Raw genomic sequence first — 27,022 nt, forward strand, 5'->3', positions numbered from 1 at the left:
AGGGACCTGTTTTATGTGTGTGTGTGTATGTGTGTGTGTTTGGGTCTGGAAGTGATTGAGTTGCATGGAAAGATAGAATGACTCAACAGAGGGGAAATCAGACAGTTCCTCAAACACAGTGATCAACTTGCACCAGAAAACACTGGGAACAGATTATGTCAATACAAAGCAGCTGTTTTTTTTTTTTGTGCAGCGCCTGTTGTGTGTTGACTCAGGGAGCAAAAGGGGGACAGTGGCTAGAATGTCATTGCAGAGAAAATTGGACATAGAGTAAGAGCTTAAACATGAAAGTAAACAGACTGTCATATCCTGGCATCAGTGATGCCTCCTGGAATTCCCCTCCAGATCCTCCGCCTCTGTGGTGAGAGAGGGCAGGGGCTGATGTCATCTTTGCATCGCTGCTGTTTTGTAATCCTCTCACACGTCTTGTCCGACAGGGAGGCTGCACAGGAAATAGACGGGAAGGCCCAGATGTACAATGAGATCCGGAGACGGAAGAAGGAGAGGAAGGAGAAGAAGCGGCAAAGGAAGGGAGACGATTGCAGCCTGCCCGGCCTCACTTGCTTCACGCATAACAATGACCACTGGCAGACTGCTCCTTTCTGGACATGTGTGTATATTAACTTCAGCCTCCTCATAATACAGTACATACATATAGGAACTTTGCACCTCAGTCCTTGTTTAATCTAGAAAAAATTGGTTTTATGGTGGTAGAGTCAGTGTTATAACAAAATGTTTTCCAGTGAGGCAACATCCCACTTTTTTTTTTTTTTTAACAATAATTTTGATAAATGTAATATTTTGTGCCGGGAAATGATACTCTCATCTCCCACATGAGTTTTTTTTTTTTCTCTCCTAACCGTGAAAGGAAATTCTGAGTAACTGAGGTCTGTTCAGACATTGCTGTTTGCAGTAAGACTGACTGACTCTTCATTACTGTCCAGTGGGCGGATTCTGTGCGTGCACCAGCTCCAACAACAACACCTACTGGTGCCTGAGAACCATCAACGAGACCCACAACACACTGTTCTGCGAGTTTTCCACTGGCTTTCTGGAGTATTTTGACCTCAACAGTGACCCTTACCAGGTGGGTGCACATCTTGTCTACTGTCTGACTCTCTTTCTCTTAAACAGTGAACATCATGACACTAAAACAAGATTTGTGTGTGTGCGTGATTGTGTTAAATTTGCAGCTGACCAACGCAGTGTATGCAGTTGATCGGGAGGTACTGAACACGCTCCACGCTCAGCTCATGGAGATGAGAAGTTGTCAAGGCTACAAGCAGTGTAACCCTCGACCTAAAGGCTTGGATACAGGTAAAACACTCACTTTGAGTCTGTTTACTGCTCCTGTCTTATTGTCCTAAAATATACACCGAGATGGTTGGACCTATGAACTGATGCACCGGGTGTAGTAGTAGTAGTAGTTGTTATGCCAACAAAGATTGAAACAGATTCTACACACAGAAGAATTAGAGTGAAGCGAAAAAGTTGAACCAGTTAACATGTGTAATAGATGATTTAATTTGAATTGGTTTGAGTTAAAAGAACACTCAATGGTAATCTGTGAGATTTCGGTCTAATCTTCTGTCGTGTTTTGAATCTGTTTCAGTCCCAGTGGTGTGTGTGTGTGTGTGTGTTTGCACAAATCTGCATGCTGCATGTGTTCGGGGACTCAGTGATATGTGCTGAAATTTCAGGTGGAGGTCAAGGAATTGTCACTGAGTCCTGTGTGTTCTCTGTTGTTGTTTGTTTGATGTGTTCCTTCCACTCTGACCTTTCTTTCTCAGCCCAGGACCTTCCACTCTGCTGGAATACCCCCCCCCCCCCCTTCCACCCCTTCACATATACAGATCTTTAGCATCTTGAGTTACAGTATAGTACAGTCAAAATAAAGGCCATGTTACAGTTGTGCGATCTGGCCATCTTCCCCTTTGTGACTCAGTGTTAGGGATGTTGTTTGGAGGATGCTGTCATCATGGCAGTTGAGGCTGTCATTTTATTTGAGGCTATCATGCATCACTGTTTAAATCAGCAACACAGTATTTTTTTTTTTTTACTACCACCACATGGTCCAGGCATCCTTACAGAGCGGACATCTCAGCAATGGAGGTGGTTAATAAGTAATGTTATGATGACTTAAACCCTTAAAGCCGAGCTGTAGCGTTCGTGTGTGGCATGAACTGGCCACGTTGTTTATGTCTTGATGATTTAACTAAAAAAAAAAAAAAAAACTTCATGTCTGTAATTACCAGCTGGAGAGTGGAGCACCGGAGTGGCCAAGCTGCTCTGAGAAAACTGATTGTGTTTCAGTGCTGGCATGCTGGCCTTGTCAAGGCCATGCCAACACATGTCACATAGCAGCCTAAAATCTCTTACTTGCACTGGCTGCCCTTGGTCGGGTGTGATGCCAGCTCCGTGAACCAGTGAAATTGCTGTTGTGGTTAAATCAAGTCATGTTTTTGTTGGAGAAATAGATTATTAAAATTTAACTATGGGGTGAAATGGATGTAGCAGTTACTTGCATCTATTTGTGGAGTGTGACTTAACCATCATTATCACCTGACTGGATAACCTTGTGTATTTTGCTTTCAAGGGGAAACCCAGTTGAACTCCCCGCCTCACAAACCACTTCACTCTGATCACTCCTCATCTCTCCATCCAGCCCAATCATACGACCTTTCAGACTTTTCCTCCAGTCAATTCCAAACGTCTGTTCTCCTCATTCCTTCCTTCTGATCATCCAGTAATTGCATTTCTCCATAGGGAGAGTAGCAGCTGTGCATGAAGAAATCTTCAGTGTGAATGATCTATTTATCCCCCCCGTCTCCTTGAATCAAGGCATTAACAATCGATTGCTTCTATTTTTCCGATCAGGAGGTAAAGATGGAGGAAGCTATGAGCCACACAGGTATCCACCAATTTTTGTTCATCTTCAGTGGCTTTTTCTTTAACACCTGCATGGGCCGAATTGCCTCATTCCCACTAATACATCCATCCGTGGAGTGCCGGCGCTTGATCTGATCTGTGGCTGCATGCTGGGGACACGCTAACAAATCGTAACAGAAGTTTTGTTTTTGTTTTGCTTTGTTTTGTTTTTTTTCCATTGAAGCAGCTTCATTTGTTGTCACCTCTGTGCACAGTCTGCCTTCATCTGCCTTCATCTGCTGTATATCAGCCTGCAGCTAGTAGAACGTGTAATCAGCAGTTGAGATATTCGCTGCTGCATCTTTTTCACATCTTTGCTTGACAGTGCAACGTTCAGACTCAACGTTGATCCTTTTTAGCTATTCTTAACGTAGCATGGCGAAATAAAAAATTAAGAAGTCCTAAAGGGAGGTGCTGGATATGTGCTTCTACTTGAGACCAGCCCAAGCATCAAAGTGCACGTGAATGACAATGCATGATACTGTATCATCCCCGCTCGTGCATCACATTGTACATGAGAGCTTAAAGGAATAGTTTGACATTTTGGGAAACACCATCATTCGCTTCCTTGCTCTTAGAAAGAAAGCGAAATGAGAAATGAGAAATTTTTTAACTATTCCTTTAATATCACCCTCCATGCCATGTCAGCCATACCCACAAATAAACAGTCATCATCGCATTAGTGTTCCAGCGTAACATGACATTCAGAATGTCTCTCATATTTGCTCATGGCCATTAGCTAGTGGTAGAGTGGACACTTGAGTTGCTGTGACCTCTCTGTCCTCCCCACTGACCTCTGCCCTTTTGACCTCTGTTTCTGGCACCTGCTAACCAGGCAACAGCAGCATCGAAAGTGGTCAAAGAGGAGACCAAGCCTCTCCTTCCTGTGAGTCCCTAAAGCCTATGTCAAACCATCTCCATCCTGCAGTAGTTAACAAGAGAGCTGATTCTCCCAGGGAGAGCTGACCCAAAGTGGCACTGATCCTTCTTTTCCTCAGTCTTAACTTGCAGACATCAAACTGAGCCAGACACTGATTTAGCCTTTCTCTGCGATTTTCTTTTTATTTTCCCTCTTTTTCTGATAGCATTTTGATTTTTTTAAATCATTTTTTTTTCTGGGGATACACCATTCAGCAGCAAGCTAATTTTCTTCTTCTTCTTTTTTTTTCTTGCTCCTCGGCATCTTGTTTTGCTGTTCACCTTTTTATTTCCTCTCCTGTTAAGCTCTTTTTATTCCAGGTTGCCTGACTTTGCATTTCAGTCCAGCCCAGGCCTATCATTAACTGTGCCGTTACATTTTTCTTGTGCAGCTTAGTCTGTTAGTTTGTTATGATGGTTGAAGTATTTTTTTTCTTTTCAGTCTGTCTTTCTAATGTGAATTTCAAAGACAGCATGTGTTTGCACTACTCATGGCTTGAGCTTAATGTGGATGCTGTGTTTATCTAGTTTATCTAATGCTGCTTTGAAGTGTGTGAATATGTGTGTGTGTGTGTGTGTGTGTGTGTGTGTGTGTGTGTGTGTGTGTGTGTGTGTGTGTGTGTGTGCGCGTGTGTGTTGTTTGGGGTCTCAAACCCCATGGAGCTGGCTGCTTTAGTGAGAGGTGGAAGCTGGGTATTACTGCATGCTGTCTGTGTAGACTGTTCTTTCTCCTCCACATCCTTACAGTCTCCTTGTTTCTTTCTCTTTGGGCAGCACACAGCCAATATGGGACGGACGACAGGGTTAAGCTACCCAACTTGACAGACGAGGAGGTGAACTGGCAGGGACTGGAGGATCTGTATAGCGTAAACGAAAGCCTTTATGAATGTAGGCCTGACTACAGCCCCAGCCCAGACAACTGGGCCAACTTCCAGAAGGATGTAGATAATATGTTTGCACTGCGACACGTTTTTAAAAAATTCAACCGAACCCATAAGCTTGACGACTCCACCCTGCCAGAGCTGGGCTCCGGGGCCGGGGGTGGAGGCCTTGGAGAGGGCAGCGGAGAAGAGCTGGCCTCAGCCAGCGACGCCTGGCCGGGCCTGGCCACAGAGGCTCGCGTCACCACCCCCGCCCCCAGCAAAACGCCATCAACACCACCACCCACACCCACGCCCATAGTGGAAAGGAAACTGGAATCTGTTGTCAACGACCTTCCGGAGAGGCTCATAGACAGAGCTGGGGTGTCTGTCATCTCAGCATCGCCAGTGACAGTATCATCATCAGGTCCGAGGAGAGACAAGGTTATCTTCCAGAGCGATATATGGGCGCAGCAGCTGGAGGAGATGGAAGGAGATATGTTCAGCGGGAATGGACTGACAGAGCTGGAGACACGATACGACAACCAGCTGGAGCCTGGTCTGGGTCCCGGAGAGGCAGCCAGCCCTCAGGGTCTTGGCCTGGGCTTGGACCCCGAAGAAGAGGAGGACATTTTCCAGGCCCAAGGCTACCTCCCTTTCTCCCCACAGACACCGAGGCCCAAGGTGCAGGCCAGCACCACCGGTAGCCCCCCCACCACACAGACTAGCATCCCACAGAGTGTCGGGGTGGTACTACAGGTGCTGCCTCAGTCAGCGCTGCCCCTCACCTTGGACTACGAGGGCAGCGGCTCTCTGCCTCAAGCCTCCAATCAGACCCTCTGAGGCAGATTCATACGCTGGCCAGCCAATGAGCTGCTGGTCGACAGAGACACAGAGACACAGTGATTGGGAGATGAGCTTGCCAAGAGCAATGGCGAGTGATGCCACCTCAGTCAGTCAGAGTTGTATAATGAGTATTAAATTTATTGTTTATTTTTTTACAGGTGCCTACATTCATTAGTAAACAGTGTTACATTTTCTGTTTTGTTTTGTTTTTTTTTTTAATATATATTTAGAAAAGAAAAAGCCTTAATGCAGCTAAACGTTAAGTGTTGGGAGTAAAAAAAAAAAAAAAAGATTGATTCCATACAGATAACACCATCAATGTTTTTAATATGTTTTTTTTTTTTTTATGAATTTTTTTTAAATGAAAAAGTGTGAGTGGTGAAATCATGTGAATGGATGGTTAGCATGAGTCAGCTTTAGGTACGCTCCAATTTATTAATCATGAACTTGGCCCATTACAGGATAGTCCATAAGAACCACTTACCAATTAGGTAATGACAAAACTGACCCCAAATGCACTTTTTTTTTTTTTTTTTTTTACACAATTATTTCGACGGACTCCTTTCGAAGCTAAGACTGGCTAACTGGCTTGTCACTTCTGAAAAAGTTACAGAGTCAACATTAATATGTTTCACAAGTAACTTTTATCTTTAACTTTTTCCTATATGGAAATATTTTTAGCTTTTTCTTAATATGGCAGTAATAGGATCACAAAGTTTAGACAATCATGGGACAGTTTAGTTTACATTTGTAACTGACAGCTCTGCATTATTTGAATTATCCAGCTGCAGCAAACCCATCCGATACTCTAAGCAGGCAAGAAAAAATTGGCATTTGTTTTTCCTGCCAGGGCACTATTTACTGATTAAGTTGCACCATTGCACCAGCTCTGACTTTGCAGAGTTGCACGTTTGTCACCATTCACAGCATTTTATTTTTAACCTAAGTAAAAATACTAATCACAAACAAAATGTTTACACAATCACCATGGGTTAGAAAATGTTCATTGTGTAACTTTTTCTTTTCTTTTTTTTTTATCACCAATTAATCTTGTGCTGTTTGATGTAGTGCTTTGATAATCCAGAGTATAATGTTGCACATGGCCAATTCATTTTGAATGTAACTGCATAGTCCCTTAAAACTGGTGATATGACAGCACACTGTGCCACAGCTTTGTCTTTGACTCCAATAGTCAGTAAAATACTCAGCACAAATACTTTGCATAGAGATAAGAATTGCCAGTAGTTCATCTAAGCGACCAAGATGTAAGTTCAGGTTGGAAACAGATGAATGCAAAAACCTGATGCTGTCCTTTTTTTTTTCTTGACAGTGTGTGTAGATGTGTTAGAACAACTCTGGTTTCGGGAAAGCCATGGAGCTGTAAAGAAATAAACCCTTTCAACCCTCCAAGTGACGTTTCAGCCTCAAGAATTGTCCCGTCCCATAAACCACACCTTTGCAATGATTCAACCAGGCGAGTTCATTTTTTTTTTTACATTTTTAATGACAAATATCAAGTATTCAAGGCATTTGTAAACCATATGTTCACAAACATCAATTAGACTTCTGCTCCTGAGGAACACAAAGCAATAAGAGCTTAACTTTCAGAATACAGCTTTCTGTTCTATCTGGGGAAAAAAAAAGAAATCACTTTCAGTTCAAATACTGATGAAAGGAAAATATGTTTAAAGCAAATTTTACAGTCAACCTGAAGTTGTCTGTGTCAGTAGTACTAGTCCAGGCTTTTTAGCAGGAGGACACTGAATTCAAAAATAGTAGGTGTACAGTACGCTAAAGTCAGACATCCTTGCAGTCATTGTGTCTAATCTTCTGTATGGCGTTGAGTGATTCTCTACCTTTCTCTGCAAAAAATGAACTGTTTGGTTTACTTTGCCTCATTTTTGGAGGGAGATAGTTTTCGTGTACAAAAGCCAAATTCCGACCTGTAGCTAAGGTCAGAGTGCATACAGTGCTTAGTCCTGATATCACTGTAATGCATGGCTTTGAGCAACTTATTGCTTTCACAGGATTAACGCTCAAATTTTAAGAGTTTTATTAGCATCCATAACACTCAGTGAATGGAAGAGATGTTTAATTGTAAGATGACTCAGCAAGGATCAGTTTTGGCTCTCCATTAGCAGAGAATCTGATCAATAATCCAACTCTGGCATTCTGTTTTTAGAGAGCGAGATAAATGCAGAGCACAGAAGGGTAGAGAATCATTACAGATAGCGACTTTGACTTTTAAATTAACTCCATTATGTAGTCCTCTTGACAGAAAAAAACAAAAACATTGCAGTAACCCAACTCCTACCCCCGAACTCAACCCTGCCCATGTGAATAATACTGATCAGGCACCGTGAGACAAATCCACTGTTTTGTAGCTTTAAGTCTTTATTATTTTTTTTTAACTACAATGTCATGGGTTAGTTCATAAATATGTTTCTATGTGTGAGCTCTATAATATGCTTCATTTGCTTTTGCCAGTATTTACAAGATGATCACGTATGAATATGTAATTTGAGGTACTAAGTCACGATAATGTTAAAATTAGTCACTGCTGTTCCCACGTGATAATCTTAACCTGGCAGAATAACACAAGACTTGGCCAATAATTTTAACTTTTAAAATGTATTCACTGCATCAGATTCGCCATTTCTTTGCAAACGTTTATTAATTAAATTGAATTTATACTGATTAGAATATAACAACAACAACTTTATTAGACTTATATTCTCCATTACAAAAGAAAATAAAATACTCCCTAAAAATAGATTTTTAAAACATGTGCCACAGATTTAACTTTCTGTATGCACTTGATCAAACAGAAAAAAAAAACAAATTGCATTTTTTTTTTTTTTTTTTACAAACTCTGCATCTCCCACTGAAAGGAAAGCAAATCCATAAGATTTGCTGATGAGCCTAAGGTAAAAGGAAATTAGATCATTCTCTTAAAACTCAGCATCAGCTAACAGTTAAGGCTTATGCAAACAGTTTCAACATGGCTCAGTTGAGACCCATAAATCTGATCAGTGCTGTGTGGGCATCCCCGCCAAACTTGCAGACCAAATTTCAAAAGTTCGATTTAGTCACGCTGCCTGCACAGTAAATGTCAAGGAAAGCGTGTCATCTTCTGCTCAGGTAGATCTTTGGGAAACTTGAGTGCTAAATTCAAGCGCAGTGACTAAGTTTAATAATTAAACCTTTTAACCAAAGATTTCATAGTACAGTAAGTCTGACAAACAGCAACATTCACTGGCCTTCACACAATCATCTCTCTGTCCACTAGAGGGCCCCAAACACCCAGGAACTGAATAATCAATGTTTCAATTACTCTTGCTGATAGAAGGGGGGTTCCTTGTTTTACATGCTTGCTGCACTACTTTTTTTTTTTTTTTTTTTTTTAAAGCCTAGACTACTAGATAACTACTATGTACATCTGATGACCATTATAATGGAGAAGCCATTACAACACAAATCAAAATGATGCACCCTTTTTTATTTGCTGATTGCTGCAATAGATTAGCTACCAATCATCTTATCTTGAAAAAGCTCAATTGGGGACAAATTAGTTAAGAAAACATTTTTTTTTTTTAAATCTCCTTTCCAGTTTCAGGTACATTCACATCTTTAGGACATACAGTAGCTTCAGCACATGGTCAGAGATGAGATACCTTTCTCCTGTTTACCATTTGGCTAATTATTACAGATTGTAATAATAAAGTAGTTGTGTGTAATGATACATAGATTTCTTGCTGACTAACAAGACTTAGAAGTATACACTGTACCACTGGTGCTTGTCAGCTTTACGCTACATGGTTACCTAGCAAAGGTGAGAAACTCTGACTCGAGATCGGTGACAACTGTTCCCAAACACAAAAGCTGTATTGTCGCTCAACTAAGAGGACAGTGACTGGCTTTTTCATTAGCTAGCATTTACCTTGGTAGCTAGCTTTGTATACTGGACTGGCCGATACAGCCTAAGAGGCACCGTTACGAAAAAGGAAGAGAGGGGAAAAAAAAAACAGAGGTGAAAGGATTAAAAAAAAAAAAGAAAGAAATCCCACTTTTGTCAATTCTGACGATGCAAACAAGTGTTAACCAGGAATGGCTCAAATACAAGAGAGAGGGCTGATATGTTCACAGCCCAGACTGTAAGGAAAAAATGCAAGTCTTAATGAAAAGACAACATGGTGGGATGTGTGAATTGAGTAGAGAAGAAGAAAGAGGTACAGATGTAGAATACAGAGGGAGCTGTACAGTACTGAGAAGGGAGAAGCTGTACATAGGATCTTGCATAGTACAGGTTTGTCAGTTGTGCTTTAGACGCCGTAGTGATCATGACTCGTTTGTCTGTACAGAGATTATAATGCCCTGCCCTTTAACAGTAGCACCATGTGATGTCTTTACCTCATCCGATCCTTGAAGTGGAGGTGTGACCTTCTTGCGTGGATGCTGTGTGTGGCTGCAGCTGATGATATGCTCAGAGTAAAAGTACGTCTGTCAGCTTCCTGTCATCATAAACAACAATGAGCAGCCCTTTAAGTATGGTGGGCGTATTTACGTCTCTGCCTGTCAGTCCAACAGCAGCACTGGAGGCCCGCCTGGTGTCTGGTCGGTGTTAGGCAGACACTGTGTGGTGCAGAGACACAAACCGGAAGGCACATGTCACAATGAACCCCCGGAGGGAGGCTTGGAGTGCTCTCAGACGTGGGCAGAGCCTCTGTGGTGGTGTGGCAACAGGACAGGCGGGGTTATTGCTTTGAGGGCGTTGCCAGGGCAACTGAGGCTGCTGTGGCCACGGTTGAGCAGCAAGGCGGCCGGCGGGTCTGGCCGAGGCGGGATGAAAACGGGGCAGGAGCGGGTGCGGGCGTGGCTTTTCTGACCCCCGGCGTGGCAGATGAGTTCGCTGACCGTGCCCAGCGGGGGCAGGTGCTGGCGCCAGCGCTCGGCTCTCTCCTCCTTGTGCTTGATTGAGTACCAGGTGAGGAAGATGAAGACGAAGCCAACAAACTTCAGGCTGGCGGCCAGGCCGAAGTAGACAAAGCGGAACGAAGTGACGTCGTACTCCCAGCAGGAGCCATGCACGCCGCAGTCCTGCTGCCACAACATACAGGTAGTGTCGATCACAGCACCGAAGTAGATGGGCGTGGGGATGTAAGCTGGAGAGGGAGAGAGAAGTTGTGATTTTTAAAAAAATCTAGTCGCTTATTTAGTCATTAATATTTTAATTTAGAGGGAAATAGTTCCTATTCATACAAAACAGTTAACAGTAACAGTTTCTTGTATATTAGCTGGTAAACAGTATGCTATATAGTACATATTGGGTACTGTTAAGAAGCATGGACACATTGATAGAATATACTGCAGCACCACCACTTGGTGGCGCCATTTAGTTTTATACAGGTCTGATTCCATGATGCCAATCAAAATAATTAATTCAATACAAAACCACTATTAACTACATCCTGAAAAATATAACAGACTTTAGTGATGAATCATTTCTTCTGAATCAAGATACACATTTACTTCATAAATGTAGAAAGTATTGCAGGGCAGTTGTACAGCGTTGCATCACATTGTATGCTGTAGGTGTGTATAATGAACTGATAACTGCAGATTTGAGCTTTTTTAGGTCCAATTGTTTAACTATATAACCACACAAATACAGACCCCGTCATGCCATCCATCTTACAATGGTATATGAGAAGTGATGTGACAGCTTTATGTTCACACAGCTGTACCAAGCAGATGAGAGGCATGTTAGGGCAGCGCTAACTAACCCTGAGGGCTTTTCTGCACCTCTCTACACATAGGGTTCACAAAGGTCATCTCCAGAGCTGCATTCCTGCTCTCTCTAAAATTGCAGGGTGTTAGCAAGGACAAGGGAGAGAATGAAACCAGGAGAAAACAGAGCTAGAAAAGTGGATTTACACACCAGCTGGAAAAACGTGGACAGTAAACAAAAAGTGTGATGAGAAATGTGACCAGGCTGCACGTTATGGGCCAAAACCTTAAACTGCCGAGGAGGCCATTTACTGTCCAGTCAGTAGCAAATTAATTGCAGATAGGTTTACTATCACTGAATTACACACTTTGTGCTTTCTGAAAACTTTTTAACATTTACTCATTATGACTAAAGCAGATCCAATGAACGAGGGATTAAAAGGGTTCCATCCTGACTGACGAGACTGTAAAACACACAGAGAGTGGTTTATATATTAGTGCAGATGGTCAGGAGCTTACCAAGAGTTCGGAGCAAGACAAACTGCATCCCAAGAGCAAAAGGCCTTTCTTGCTCATCAACAGACCTGAAAAAGAGAAGCACCGACCGTAATGATACAGATTCGCTGCATTGCAACTAAATGAAAAAGATGTGGAGGATCATAAAACTTCTCTCTGATAAATAAGGTCCCCTTACCTGAGAGTGACGATGATGGCGGAGGGCTGGGCACAGGCGGTGATGAGCGTGACAATGAAGAGAAAGATGAGGAAGGGGATGAGCGTGTTGCAGGTGCGGTCGCATTTCCCCGACACAGCGTAACCGTTCTCGTTCAGGTAGGTTTTAACAATGACCAGCTGGAGCTGGTTGACCTGGCCGCCGGAGGACGGAGTGATGACCTGTCTGCTCTGCACGCAGCCACAGTCGGTGTAGTTCCGAATCTGAGGTGAGAAACAACGTGCGTAAAGCCTACTATCCACAACAGACTGCAGACTCTGAAGCTAATTCCATTAACCCTGTGAGCCCGTACGTATCATATATGATACCCACATTTCTGGGACTCATTGCATCACCATCAAGCATAAACTTTGCATTTAACCCTTTTAGATGAACTCTTATGCTCGTATACTGACTCCTGGTAGACACTCCTCACTTTTCTAAATGTTTTGACATGTGTGATACAAACAAAAAATATACTTAGAATTTTTTTTTTTTAATTTTTTTTTTTTACATTTTGTCAAAGGGACAAATAAAGAGTTCATATTTGAAAAATTAGAATTTTCTGACCATTCTTTCATAGTTCAGGTCTCACAGGGTTAAAGGAGTATAATGAAAATTCAAATGTAAATTCAGACACGCACTCAGAGACAGACTGGGTGGCACCAGTGATCAGTGATGTGGACAAAGAATCTAGACATTTTCTTTCCTTGTGTTGTTATAATTTCCTGTCTGACATTGTTGTGGAGTCTGGCTCTTCCTGTACTTTTAGAGCTATGGGAAGAGAATGTACACAGAACAGGTCTTTGTGTATCTTTAATGATTTGTGTGTCCGTAGAAAGCAAAGTTCATTTGTATCTGTTATGTTTTTATTGTATTCAGTGTATAAATGGCTTTGTTACAATTATTTATTTGACAAGAAAACAAAATAAGCTGAATAGAGCAAGAAGGTGTGTGTGAGTGTGTGTTTCTGTCCCTGTCCCTGTGTGTGCACTCACCCCAGTGCTATCATTGCCCACAGTGCTGCATCCAGCCAGGCAGGGGTTGAAGTAGGTAATGCCGTCGGAGCCGCAGACAGGAGCGTACTCGTGGATCCTGCAGCCACAGTTCACGTTGCAACTGCCCGTCAGGTTCCTGTGGGTCATCGTCAGCGTCGGACTGTACAGATGAAGAATACATAAAATATAAAATATATTGGATTATACTGAAATGTCTTGACAGGTTTATTTTTATTTTTCATTTACATTTTGGTGTTCACCCATTTTCACAGAGATGCTTTGTCAGCCAGGGCCAGAGGCAGGGGACTTCAGCTCTCTGTAAGGCGCATTTATTAATTTTCTAAACATTAATTTATCTCTCTACCTCTCTCAATGCTGGGGTAGTAGCACATTCTTCAGTTCCAGTAGAATTGAAAACATATTTATGGTACTATGTGTTGCATTTTAGACTAAATTTCCCATAAAACCTAAAGCTCCCTAAAGAGGAAGTGTCCCCACTTCCCTTCCCAGCATGACATCACTCCATAAAATACGGTTTCATCAGAAAAAAAAGAACTAGTTTAGCCATTAAAATAGAAAAATGTTGTGGGTATAACTTGAAAAGTAAAACTTATTCCTATTTAGTGCAATAATGCAGTGTCGCAGTGAAACAGGAAATTTCATGTGATGCAAAATGTAGAGTAGAAGCTAAAAGAGGCTGCGGATCTTCTCTGCGGTGTTTACTATAGTCTTGATGTCTCAATAATAATCTGCTGCACATAATCCTTTTAATTATCTTTAATCTATCTCCCCACCAGTTTGTGTGATGTGCCATGACAGAAGGGACAGAGACGAGGGGATGAGGAAGCGACACCTCCAGTGGCTCGACAGTCAGTGTGGGAACGGTGGCTCTAAGCAAAACAGAACTTTGGCTTCGTCTAAACCGGGAGCAGTGAAGCGAGCCCTGGGTTTTCTCTACGAAGCTTTGCTCGGAACCCTGCGGAACAGCCGGGGGCAGGTCCTAACAACAGCCTGAGGTTACGCTCACATGCACTCGCCTGTACAGACACACACTTGACAGTGATTGCATCTTTCTCTTTAAATGATTAATGGTGAATGGTAAAAACTATTAAGTTTTTTTTTTAAATAATAAAGAACTACAACATGAGCTAAAACTATATATATATGTATCTACCCTAACCCTAACCCCTATATTTTTTTTCCCGCTACCTCCTTAACCAGTGGACCATCATTTTGAAAAAGACCATAAAGTAATACTCATCCTCGTTTTTATGTTGGTTGTTACAGGGGAAGCACATTTGGGCTTGTCCTGACATAACAGTGTCACATTCCAGACACTGTGTGTGTGTATGAGGGAGAGACTGTGTGTATTTGCATGCACGTAAAAAGGCATCATCCTTGCTGGAGTTGTACGCTCACTGCACTGATTGCACATGTCCTTTTCCAGAATAAGCCCTGGCCCTTGCTGAACCCTCCAGATGTTGTGTCACTGCGTGCAGCCAGCACTGCATAAAAACCCAAACACAGAGCCAAGAGAGTGAGAGGCTTAATGTGGTTTAACACTGCAAACTCTGAACAGGGACAGTTCAGGGTTTGGGAAAAAAAAAAATCAGTTGTGAGTCAAAAAAAATGACGACACAGCAGTTTTTGATAAAGCATACCAACCAAACTGTTCTTTTGCAGGTATTCAAGAATATTACATCACTTGATGTGATCACGGCACTGAAAGGGTTGAGGACGTTTGGTGTTTGTCTCTAGCCTGTCAGCGGGGAAGAGCCACGTCTAGACAAGTGTGTGAGTACAGACAAGTAATACAAAGGGTGGGCTTGGGCTAAAAACATTCCTCATGTGGGTGCTACCAGTGACTAGTGACCAGTGCTGTTCATAATGAGGAGCCCCCACAGGCTCACACGGTCTTGTTGACCCCTCTATGAACACCGGCTCAAACAAAGACTACAGTTATTAATGGGTCAGCTGTGGGACTTTAAGAGCACACCAACTGGCAAATAATTGCTTTGATTAACTTTGTTATGTGAAAAGTACATTTCACAGAGGTATAGCAGTTTCAAGGTGTGTTTAGACCATATGCCTCGCATTACAGGAATATGGCCACTGGACTGCTTTGGGAGTATTTTGTAATCTGCAAATATTTGCTCCCTAAAGGCCAGTGCTGGTGCCATCAGGAGAATCTCAACGCTGAGAGACTTTGACATCCTGCTAAGACTTCACACAAATTTTTCTCGAGCAATTACATATGTGTATTCACATTTATTCACGTCTTTGCATTGACAGGAGTATTTTTATTTATGGAATACTCATGAGCACATCTAGCTGCTGATGTGGTGTCGAGCAGCAGCTTCAGAAATAGAGGTGTCAGAGTGATTCACCGAAAACCACGGCAGCAGATGCCAGTGTTGCTAATTAATCATTTTAATCATTCACACTCCAACACATGAGGATGATGGGAGCGGTAACAGCATCCCAGGCTCACGCCCTCCTCCATTCTGTGTGTGTGTGTGTGTTTTAGATACAACTTCAATTGCAGTACAAAATCTTTCTTTTCTTATTTTCTTTAATAAGCAGTTTTGAAACAACCGCTTATTGGCTCCCAAGTACCACATACATGACTCATACTGTACATTCATGGAAATGATGCTTAAGAAGCAAAAAAACTATATGATAATGAGTGTGCTCACAAAGGATCTTAAATTTGCTGCATGCTACATTGCTATATTGGTTTTGTGGATCATTCCCTTGCTATGATGTCTTTGTGCCTTACTATACTATGACGTTTTTTGATGTTTTTATTTTGAAGCCTTATTATGCGTTTTTTGGCACATTTTGAGGTCATACTAAAGTATTTTTTTGGCCGATTTTGACGCCTTACTATACTATGACGTTTTGTATGACATTTTGAGGTCGAAAAAAATTTTGACTTTTTTTGTCCGATTTTAAAGCCTTACTATACTATGACGTTTTTTATGACATTTTGAGGTCCAACAAATTATTTACATTTTTTGCCCGAAAAAAACGGAATACTATACTATGACGTTTTTTATGACATTTTGAGGCCGAAAAAAATTTTGACTTGTTTTGCCCGAAAAAAACGGCATACTATACTATGACGTTTTTTAAGACATTTTGAGGTCGAAAAAAATGTTGACTTTTTTTGCCCGAAAAAAACGGCATACTATACTATGACGTTTTTTATGACATTTTGAGGCCGAAAAAATTTTTGACTTTTTTTGCCCGTAAAAAACGGCATACTATACTATGACGTTTTTTATGACATTTTGAGGTCCAAAAAATGTTTGAGTTTTTTTGCCCGAAAAAAACGCCATACTATACTATGACGTTTTTTATGACTTTTTTTGCCCGAAAAAAACGGCATACTATACTATGACGTTTTTTATGACTTTTTGAGGTCGAAAAAATTTTTGACTTTTTTTGCCCGAAAAATACGCCATACTATACTATGACGTTTTTTATGACATTTTGAGGTCGAAAAAATTTTTGACTTGTTTTTGCCCGAAAAATACGCCATACTATACTATGACGTTTTTTATGACATTTTGAGGTCGAAAAAATGTTTGACTTGTTTTGCCCGAAAAAAACGGCATACTATACTATGACGTTTTTTAAGACATTTTGAGGTCGAAAAAAATTTTGACTTTTTTTGCCCGAAAAAAACGGCATACTATACTATGACGTTTTTTATGACATTTTGAGGTCGAAAAAAATTTTGACTTTTTTTGCACGAAAAAAACGGCATACTATACTATGACGTTTTTTATGACATTTTGAGGTCGAAAAAATGTTTGACTTGTTTTGCCCGAAAAAAACGGCATACTATACTATGACGTTTTTTAAGACATTTTGAGGTCGAAAAAAATGTTGACTTTTTTTGCCCGAAAAAAACGCCATACTATACTATGACGTTTTTTAAGACATTTTGAGGTCAAAAAAATTTTGGACTTTTTTGCCCGAAAAAAACGGCATACTATACTATGACGTTTTTTATGACATTTTGAGGTCGAAAAAATTTTTGACTTGTTTTGCCCAAAAAAAAACGGCATACTATACTATGACGTTTTTTAAGACATTTTGAGGTCGAAAAAAATTTTGACTTTTTTTGCCCGAAAAAAACGGCATACTATACTAGGATGTTTTTTATGACTTTTTTTGCCGGAAAAAAACGCCATACTATACTCTGACGTTTTTTATGACATTTTGAGGCCGAAAAAATTTTTGACTTTTTTTGCCCGAAAAAAACGGCATACTATACTATGACGTTTTTTATGACATTTTGAGGTCGAAAAAAATTTTGACTTGTTTTGCCCGAAAAAAACGGCATACTATACTATGACGTTTTTTATGACATTTTGAGGTCGAAAAAATTTTTGACTTTTTTTGCCCGAAAAAAACGCCATACTATACTATGACGTTTTTTATGACATTTTGAGGTCATACTAAAGTATGACTTTTTTTGCCCGAAAAAAACGCCATACTATACTATGACGTTTTTTATGAAATTTTGAGGTCATACTAAAGTATGACATTTTTTGTCCGATTTTGACGCCTTACTATACTATGACGTTTTTTATGACATTTTGAGGTCGAAAAAATTTTTGACTTGTTTTGCCTGAAAAAAACGGCATACTATACTATGACGTTTTTTAAGACATTTTGAGGTCGAAAAAATGTTCGACTTTTTTTGCCCGAAAAAAACGGCATACTATACTATGACGTTTTTTATAACTTTTTTTGCCCGAAAAAAACGGCATACTATACTATGACGTTTTTTATGACATTTTGAGGCCGAAAAAATTTTTGACATTTTTTGCCCGAAAAAAACGGCATACTATACTATGACGTTTTTTATGACATTTTGAGGTCGAAAAATTTTTTGACTTTTTTTGCCCGAAAAAAACGGCATACTATACTATGACGTTTTTTATGACATTTTGAGGTCCAAAAAATGTTCGACTTTTTTTGCCCGAAAAAAACGGCATACTATACTATGACGTTTTTTTGCCCGAAAAAAACGCCATACTATACTATGACGTTTTTTATGACATTTTGAGGTCGAAAAAATGTTCGACTTTTTTTGCCCGAAAAAAACGGCATACTATACTATGCCGTTTTTTATGACATTTTGAGGTCGAAAAAATTTTGACTTTTTTTGCCCGAAAAAAACGGCATACTATACTATGACGTTTTTTATGACTTTTTTTTCCCGAAAAAAACGCCATACTATACTATGACGTTTTTTATGACATTTTGAGGTCGAAAAAAATTTTGTCTTTTTTTGCCCGAAAAAAACGTCATACTATACTATGACGTTTTTTATGACATTTTGAGGTCGAAAATAATTTTGACTTTTTTTGCCCGAAAAAAACGCCATACTATACTATGACGTTTTTTATGACATTTTGAGGTCGAAAAAATTTTTGACTTGTTTTGCCCAAAAAAAAAAACGACATACTATACTATGACGTTTTTTAAGACATTTTGAGGTCGAAAAAAATTTTGACTTTTTTTGCCCGAAAAAAACGGCATACGATACTATGATGTTTTTTATGACTTTTTTTGCCGGAAAAAAACGCCATACTATACTCTGACGTTTTTTATGACATTTTGAGGTCGAAAAAATTTTTGACTTTTTTTGCCCGAAAAAAACGGCATACTATACTATGACGTTTTTTATGACATTTTGAGGCCGAAAAAATGTTTGACTTTTTTTGCCCGAAAAAAACGGCATACTATACTATGACGTTTTTTAAGACATTTTGAGGTCAAAAAAATTTTGGACTTTTTGGCCCGAAAAAAACGGCATACTATACTATGTTTTTTATGACATTTTGAGGTCGAAAAAATTTTTGACTTGTTTTGCCCAAAAAAAAACGGCATACTATACTATGACGTTTTTTAAGACATTTCGAGGTCGAAAAAAATTTTGACATTTTTTGCCCGAAAAAAACGGCATACTATACTATGATGTTTTTTATGACTTTTTTTGCCCGAAAAAAACGCCATACTATACTCTGACGTTTTTTATGACATTTTGAGGTCGAAAAAATTTTTGACTTTTTTTGCCCGAAAAAAAACGGCATACTATACTATGACGTTTTTTATGACATTTTGAGGCCGAAAAAATTTTTGACTTTTTTTGCCCGAAAAAAACGGCATACTATACTATGACGTTTTTTATGACATTTTGAGGTCGAAAAAAATTTTGACTTGTTTTGCCCGAAAAAAACGGCATACTATACTATGACGTTTTTTATGACATTTTGAGGTCGAAAAAAATTTTGACTTTTTTTGCCCGAAAAAAACGCCATACTATACTATGACGTTTTTTATGAAATTTTGAGGTCATACTAAAGTATGACATTTTTTGTCCGATTTTGACGCCATACTATACTATGACGTTTTTTATGACATTTTGAGGTCAAAAAAATTTTTGACTTGTTTTGCCTGAAAAAAACGGCATACTATACTATGACGTTTTTTAAGACATTTTGAGGTCGAAAAAATGTTCGACTTTTTTTGCCCGAAAAAAACGGCATACTATACTATGACGTTTTTTATAACTTTTTTTGCCCGAAAAAAACGCCATACTATACTATGACGTTTTTTAAAACATTTTGAGGTCGAAAAAAAATTTGACTTTTTTTGCCCGAAAAAAACGGCATACTATACTATGACGTTTTTTATGACTTTTTGAGGTCCAAAAAATGTTCGGCTTTTTTTGCCCGAAAAAAACGGCATACTATACTATGACGTTTTTTAAGACATTTTGAGGTCGAAAAAATGTTCGACTTTTTTTGCCCGAAAAAAACGGCATACTATACTATGACGTTTTTTATAACTTTTTTTGCCCGAAAAAAACGGCATACTATACTATGACGTTTTTTATGACTTTTTTTGCCCGAAAAAAACGCCATACTATACTATGACGTTTTTTATGACATTTTGAGGTCATACTAAAGTATGACTTTTTTTGTCTGATTTTGACGCCTTACTATGCTATGACGTTTTTTATGACATTTTGAGGTCGAAAAAAATTTTGACTTTTTTTGCCCGAAAAAAAACGGCATACTATACTATGACGTTTTTTATGACATTTTGAGGTCGAAAAAATTTTTGACTTGTTTTGCCTGAAAAAAACGGCATACTATACTATGACGTTTTTTATGACTTTTTGAGGTAGAAAAAAACGCCATACTATACTATGCCGTTTTTTATGACATTTTGAGGTCGAAAAATTTTTGACTTTTTTTGCCTGAAAAAAACGGCATACTATACTATGATGTTTTTTAAGACATTTTGAGGTCGAAAAAAAATTTGACTTTTTTTGCCCGAAAAAAACGGCATACTATACTATGACGTTTTTTATGACATTTTGAGGCCGAAAAAATTTTTGACTTTTTTTGCCCGAAAAAAACGGCATACTATACTATGACGTTTTTTATGACATTTTGAGGTCGAAAAAATTTTTGACTTGTTTTGCCCGAAAAAAACGGCATACTATACTATGACGTTTTTTATGACATTTTGAGGTCGAAAAAAATTTTGACTTTTTTTGCCCGAAAAAAACGGCATACTATACTATGACGTTTTTTATGAAATTTTGAGGTCATACTAAAGTATGACTTTTTTTGCCCGAAAAAAACGCCATACTATACTATGACGTTTTTTATGAAATTTTGAGGTCATACTAAAGTATGACATTTTTTGTCCGATTTTGACGCCTTACTATACTATGACGTTTTTTATGACATTTTGAGGTCGAAAAAATTTTTGACTTGTTTTGCCTGAAAAAAACGGCATACTATACTATGACGTTTTTTTGCCCGAAAAAAACGCCATACTATACTATGACGTTTTTTTGCCCGAAAAAAACGCCATACTATACTATGACGTTTTTTATGACATTTTGAGGTCGAAAAAATGTTCGACTTTTTTTGCCCGAAAAAAACGTCATACTATACTATGATGTTTTTTATGACTTTTTTTGCCGGAAAAAAACGCCATACTATACTCTGACGTTTTTTATGACATTTTGAGGTCGAAAAAATTTTGACTTTTTTTGCCCGAAAAAAACGCCATACTATACTATGACGTTTTTTATGACTTTTTGAGGTCGAAAAAAACGCCATACTATACTATGACGTTTTTTATGACATTTTGAGGTCGAAAAAATTTTGACTTTTTTTGCCCGAAAAAAACGGCATACTATACTATGACGTTTTTTATGACTTTTTTTGCCCGAAAAAAACGCCATACTATACTATGACGTTTTTTATGACATTTTGAGGTCGAAAAAAATTTTGACTTTTTTTGCCCGAAAAAAACGGCATACTATACTATGACGTTTTTTATGACATTTTGACAAAATTTTGACTTTTTTTGCCCGAAAAAAACGGCATACTATACTATGACGTTTTTTATGACATTTTGACAAAATTTTGACTTTTTTTGCCCGAAAAAAACGGCATACTATACTATGACGTTTTTTATGACATTTTGAGGTCGAAAAAATTTTTGACTTTTTTTGCCCGAAAAAAACGGCATACTATACTATGACGTTTTTTATGACATTTTGAGGTCGAAAAAATTTTTGACTTTTTTTGCCCGAAAAAAACGGCATACTATACTATGACGTTTTTTATGACTTTTTTTGCCCGAAAAAAACGCCATACTATACTATGACGTTTTTTATGACATTTTGAGGTCGAAAAAAATTTCGACTTTTTTTGCCCGAAAAAAACGGCATACTATACTATGACGTTTTTTATGACATTTTGAGGTCCAAAAAATGTTCGACTTTTTTTGCCCGAAAAAAACGGCATACTATACTATGACGTTTTTTATGACATTTTGAGGTCCAAAAAATGTTCGACTTTCTTTGCCCGAAAAAAACGGCATACTATACTATGACGTTTTTTATGACATTTTGAGGCCGAAAAAATTTTTGACTTTTTTTGCCCGAAAAAAAACGGCATACTATACTATGACGTTTTTTATGACATTTTGAGGTCCAAAAAATGTTCGACTTTCTTTGCCCGAAAAAAACGGCATACTATACTATGACGTTTTTTATGACATTTTGAGGTCGAAAAAATTTTTGACTTTTTTTGCCCGAAAAAAACGCCATACTATACTATGACGTTTTTTATGACATTTTGACAAAATTTTGACTTTTTTTGCCCGAAAAAAACGGCATACTATACTATGACGTTTTTTATGACAATTTGAGGCCGAAAAAATTTTTGACTTTTTTTGCCCGAAAAAAACGGCATACTATACTATGACGTTTTTTATGACATTTTGAGGTCCAAAAAATGTTCGACTTTTTTTGCCCGAAAAAAACGGCATACTATACTATGACGTTTTTTATGACATTTTGAGGTCGAAAAAATTTTTGACTTTCTTTGCCCGAAAAAAACGGCATACTATACTATGACGTTTTTTATGACTTTTTTTGCCCGAAAAAAAACGCCATACTATACTATGACGTTTTTTATGACATTTTGAGGTCGAAAAAAATTTTGACTTTTTTTGCCCGAAAAAAACGGCATACTATACTATGACGTTTTTTAAGACATTTTGAGGTCGAAAAAATGTTCGACTTTTTTTGCCCGAAAAAAACGGCATACTATACTATGCCGTTTTTTATGACATTTTGAGGTCGAAAAAATTTTGACTTTTTTTGCCCGAAAAAAACGCCATACTATACTATGACGTTTTTTATGACATTTTGAGGTCGGAAAAATTTTGACTTTTTTTGCCCGAAAAAAACCGCATACTATACTATGACGTTTTTTATGACTTTTTTTGCCCGAAAAAAACGCCATACTATACTGTGCCGTTTTTTATGACATTTTGAGGTCGAAAAAATTTTGACTTTTTTTGCCCGAAAAAAACGGCATACTATACTATGACGTTTTTTATGACTTTTTGAGATCGAAAAAAACGCCATACTATACTATGCCGTTTTTTATGACATTTTGAGGTCGAAAAAATTTTGACTTTTTTTGCCCGAAAAAAACGGCATACTATACTATGACGTTTTTTATGACATTTTGAGGTCCAAAAAATGTTCGACTTTTTTTGCCCGAAAAAAACGGCATACTATACTATTATGTTTTTTATGACTTTTTGAGGTCGAAAAAAACGCCATACTATACTATGCCGTTTTTTATGACATTTTGAGGTCGAAAAAATTTTGACTTTTTTTGCCCGAAAAAAACGGCATACTATACTATGACGTTTTTTATGACATTTTGAGGTCGAAAAAATTTGACTTTTTTTGCCCGAAAAAAACGGCATACTATACTATGACGTTTTTTATGACATTTTGAGGTCCAAAAAATGTTCGACTTTTTTTGCCCGAAAAAAACGGCATACTATACTATGACGTTTTTTATGACTTTTTTTGCCCGAAAAAAACGCCATACTATACTATGACGTTTTTTATGACATTTTGAGGTCGAAAAAAATTTTGACTTTTTTTGCCCGAAAAAAACGGCATACTATACTATGACGTTTTTTAAGACATTTTGAGGTCGAAAAAATGTTCGACTTTTTTTGCCCGAAAAAAACGCCATACTATACTATGACGTTTTTTATGACATTTTGAGGTCGAAAAAAATTTTGACTTTTTTTGCCCGAAAAAAACGGCATACTATACTATGACGTTTTTTATGACATTTTGAGGTCGAAAAAAGTTTTGACTTTTTTTGCCCGAAAAAAACGGCATACTATACTATGACGTTTTTTATGACATTTTGAGGTCCAAAAAATGTTCGACTTTTTTTGCCCGAAAAAAACGGCATACTATACTATGATGTTTTTTATGACTTTTTGAGGTCGAAAAAAACGCCATACTATACTATGCCGTTTTTTATGACATTTTGAGGTCGAAAAAATTTTTGACTTGTTTTGCCCGAAAAAAACGGCATACTATACTATTACGTTTTTTATGACTTTTTGAGGTTGAAAAAAACGCCATACTATACTATGCCGTTTTTTATGACATTTTGAGGTCGAAAAAATTTTGACTTTTTTTGCCCGAAAAAAACGGCATACTATACTATGACGTTTTTTTATGACATTTTGAGGTCCAAAAAATGTTCGACTTTTTTTGCCCGAAAAAAACGGCATACTATACTATGATGTTTTTTATGACTTTTTGAGGTCGAAAATAACGCCATACTATACTATGCCGTTTTTTATGACATTTTGAGGTCGAAAAAATTTTGACTTTTTTTGCCCGAAAAAAACGGCATACTATACTATGACGTTTTTTATGACATTTTGAGGTCGAAAAAATTTTGACTTTTTTTGCCCGAAAAAAACGGCATACTATACTATGACGTTTTTTAAGACATTTTGAGGCCGAAAATTTTTTTGACTTTTTTTGCCCGAAAAAAACGGCATACTATACTATGACGTTTTTTATGACATTTTGAGGTCCAAAAAATGTTCGACTTTTTTTGCCCGAAAAAAACGGCATACTATACTATGACGTTTTTTATGACATTTTGAGGTCCAAAAAATGTTCGACTCTCTTTGCCCGAAAAAAACGGCATACTATACTATGACGTTTTTTATGACTTTTTTTGCCCGAAAAAAACGGCATACTATACTATGACGTTTTTAATGACATTTTGAGGTCGAAAAAAATTTTGACTTTTTTTGCCCGAAAAAAACGGCATACTATACTATGACGTTTTTTAAGACATTTTGAGGTCGAAAAAATGTTCGACTTTTTTTGCCCGAAAAAAACGCCACACCATACTATGACGTTTTTTATGACTTTTTTTGCCCGAAAAAAACGCCATACTATACTATGACGTTTTTTATGACATTTTGAGGTCGAAAAAAATTTTGACTTTTTTTGCCCGAAAAAAACGGCATACTATACTATGATGTTTTTTATGACTTTTTTTGCCCGAAAAAAACGCCATACTATACTATGACGTTTTTTATGACATTTTGAGGTCGAAAAAAATGTTGACTTTTTTTGCCCGAAAAAAACGGCATACTATACTATGACGTTTTTTATGACATTTTGAGGTCGAAAAAATGTTCGACTTTTTTTGCCCGAAAAAAACGGCATACTATACTATGATGTTTTTTATGACTTTTTGAGTTCGAAAATAACGCCATACTATACTATGCCGTTTTTTATGACATTTTGAGGTCGAAAAAATTTTGACTTTTTTTGCCCGAAAAAAACGGCATACTATACTATGACGTTTTTTATGACATTTTGAGGTCGAAAAAATTTTGACTTTTTTTGCCCGAAAAAAACGGCATACTATACTATGATGTTTTTTATGACTTTTTGAGGTCGAAAAAAACGCCATACTATACTATGCCGTTTTTTATGACATTTTGAGGTCGAAAAAATTTTTGACTTGTTTTGCCCGAAAAAAACGGCATACTATACTATTACGTTTTTTATGACTTTTTGAGGTTGAAAAAAACGCCATACTATACTATGCCGTTTTTTATGACATTTTGAGGTCGAAAAAATTTTGACTTTTTTTGCCCGAAAAAAACGGCATACTATACTATGACGTTTTTTTATGACATTTTGAGGTCCAAAAAATGTTCGACTTTTTTTGCCCGAAAAAAACGGCATACTATACTATGATGTTTTTTATGACTTTTTGAGGTCGAAAATAACGCCATACTATACTATGCCGTTTTTTATGACATTTTGAGGTCGAAAAAATTTTGACTTTTTTTGCCCGAAAAAAACGGCATACTATACTATGACGTTTTTTATGACATTTTGAGGTCGAAAAAATTTTGACTTTTTTTGCCCGAAAAAAACGGCATACTATACTATGACGTTTTTTAAGACATTTTGAGGCCGAAAATTTTTTTGACTTTTTTTGCCCGAAAAAAACGGCATACTATACTATGACGTTTTTTATGACATTTTGAGGTCCAAAAAATGTTCGACTTTTTTTGCCCGAAAAAAACGGCATACTATACTATGACGTTTTTTATGACATTTTGAGGTCCAAAAAATGTTCGACTCTCTTTGCCCGAAAAAAACGGCATACTATACTATGACGTTTTTTATGACTTTTTTTGCCCGAAAAAAACGCCATACTATACTATGACGTTTTTTATGACATTTTGAGGTCGAAAAAAATTTTGACTTTTTTTGCCCGAAAAAAACGGCATACTATACTATGACGTTTTTTATGACATTTTGAGGTCGAAAAAAATTTTGACTTTTTTTGCCCGAAAAAAACGGCATACTATACTATGACGTTTTTTATGACTTTTTTTGCCCGAAAAAAACGCCATACTATACTATGACGTTTTTTATGACATTTTGAGGTCGAAAAAAATGTTGACTTTTTTTGCCCGAAAAAAACGGCATACTATACTATGACGTTTTTTATGACATTTTGAGGTCGAAAAAATGTTCGACTTTTTTTGCCCGAAAAAAACGGCATACTATACTATGATGTTTTTTATGACTTTTTGAGGTCGAAAATAACGCCATACTATACTATGCCGTTTTTTATGACATTTTGAGGTCGAAAAAATTTTGACTTTTTTTGCCCGAAAAAAACGGCATACTATACTATGACGTTTTTTATGACATTTTGAGGTCGAAAAAATTTTGACTTTTTTTGCCCGAAAAAAACGGCATACTATACTATGACGTTTTTTAAGACATTTTGAGGTCGAAAATTTTTTTGACTTTTTTTGCCCGAAAAAAACGGCATACTATACTATAACGTTTTTTATGACATTTTGAGGTCGAAAAAATTTTTGACTTTTTTTCCCCGAAAAAAACGCCATACTATACTATGACGTTTTTTATGACATTTTGAGGTTGAAAACAATTTTGTCTTTTTTTGCCCGAAAAAAACGGCATACTATACTATGACGTTTTTTATGAAATTTTGAGGTCGAAAAAATGTTTGACTTTTTTTGTCCGAAAAAAACGCCATACTATACTCTGACGTTTTTTATGACATTTTGAGGTTGAAAAA

General features: G+C 37.7%; 2 protein-coding genes across 4 annotated transcripts in view; one reads left to right on the top strand and one right to left on the bottom strand.

Moving 5' to 3' along the window:
* Positions 1–6,956, top strand: part of sulf1 (sulfatase 1) — a 35,818-nt gene extending 28,862 nt beyond the window's left edge. For 2 of the 3 annotated variants that reach the window (XM_041065359.1, XM_041065360.1), the window contains 4 exons: positions 438–610; positions 945–1,087; positions 1,194–1,317; positions 4,621–6,956. In XM_041065359.1, the coding sequence (XP_040921293.1) occupies positions 438–610; positions 945–1,087; positions 1,194–1,317; positions 4,621–5,549 (1,369 nt within the window). In that variant the 3' untranslated portion in view covers positions 5,550–6,956. Of the gene's footprint in view, positions 1–437; positions 611–944; positions 1,088–1,193; positions 1,318–2,877; positions 2,912–4,620 lie in introns of all 3 variants that reach the window. The other variant, XM_041065361.1, reaches the window with a different exon arrangement.
* A 44-nt stretch (positions 6,957–7,000) lies between these two features.
* LOC121200218 (solute carrier organic anion transporter family member 5A1) overlaps positions 7,001–27,022 on the bottom strand; it is a 74,742-nt gene continuing 54,720 nt past the window's right edge. Inside the window, exons 7-10 of the mRNA XM_041065362.1 lie at positions 12,990–13,149; positions 11,974–12,215; positions 11,799–11,863; positions 7,001–10,714 (exon numbers count right to left, since the gene is read on the bottom strand). Of these exons, the coding sequence (XP_040921296.1) occupies positions 10,257–10,714; positions 11,799–11,863; positions 11,974–12,215; positions 12,990–13,149 (925 nt within the window). The 3' untranslated portion in view covers positions 7,001–10,256. The remainder of the gene's footprint in view (positions 10,715–11,798; positions 11,864–11,973; positions 12,216–12,989; positions 13,150–27,022) is intronic.

The sequence above is a fragment of the Toxotes jaculatrix genome, chromosome 20 (assembly GCF_017976425.1).
Source record: "Toxotes jaculatrix isolate fToxJac2 chromosome 20, fToxJac2.pri, whole genome shotgun sequence".
In the NCBI taxonomy this organism is placed as follows: Eukaryota; Metazoa; Chordata; class Actinopteri; family Toxotidae; genus Toxotes; species Toxotes jaculatrix.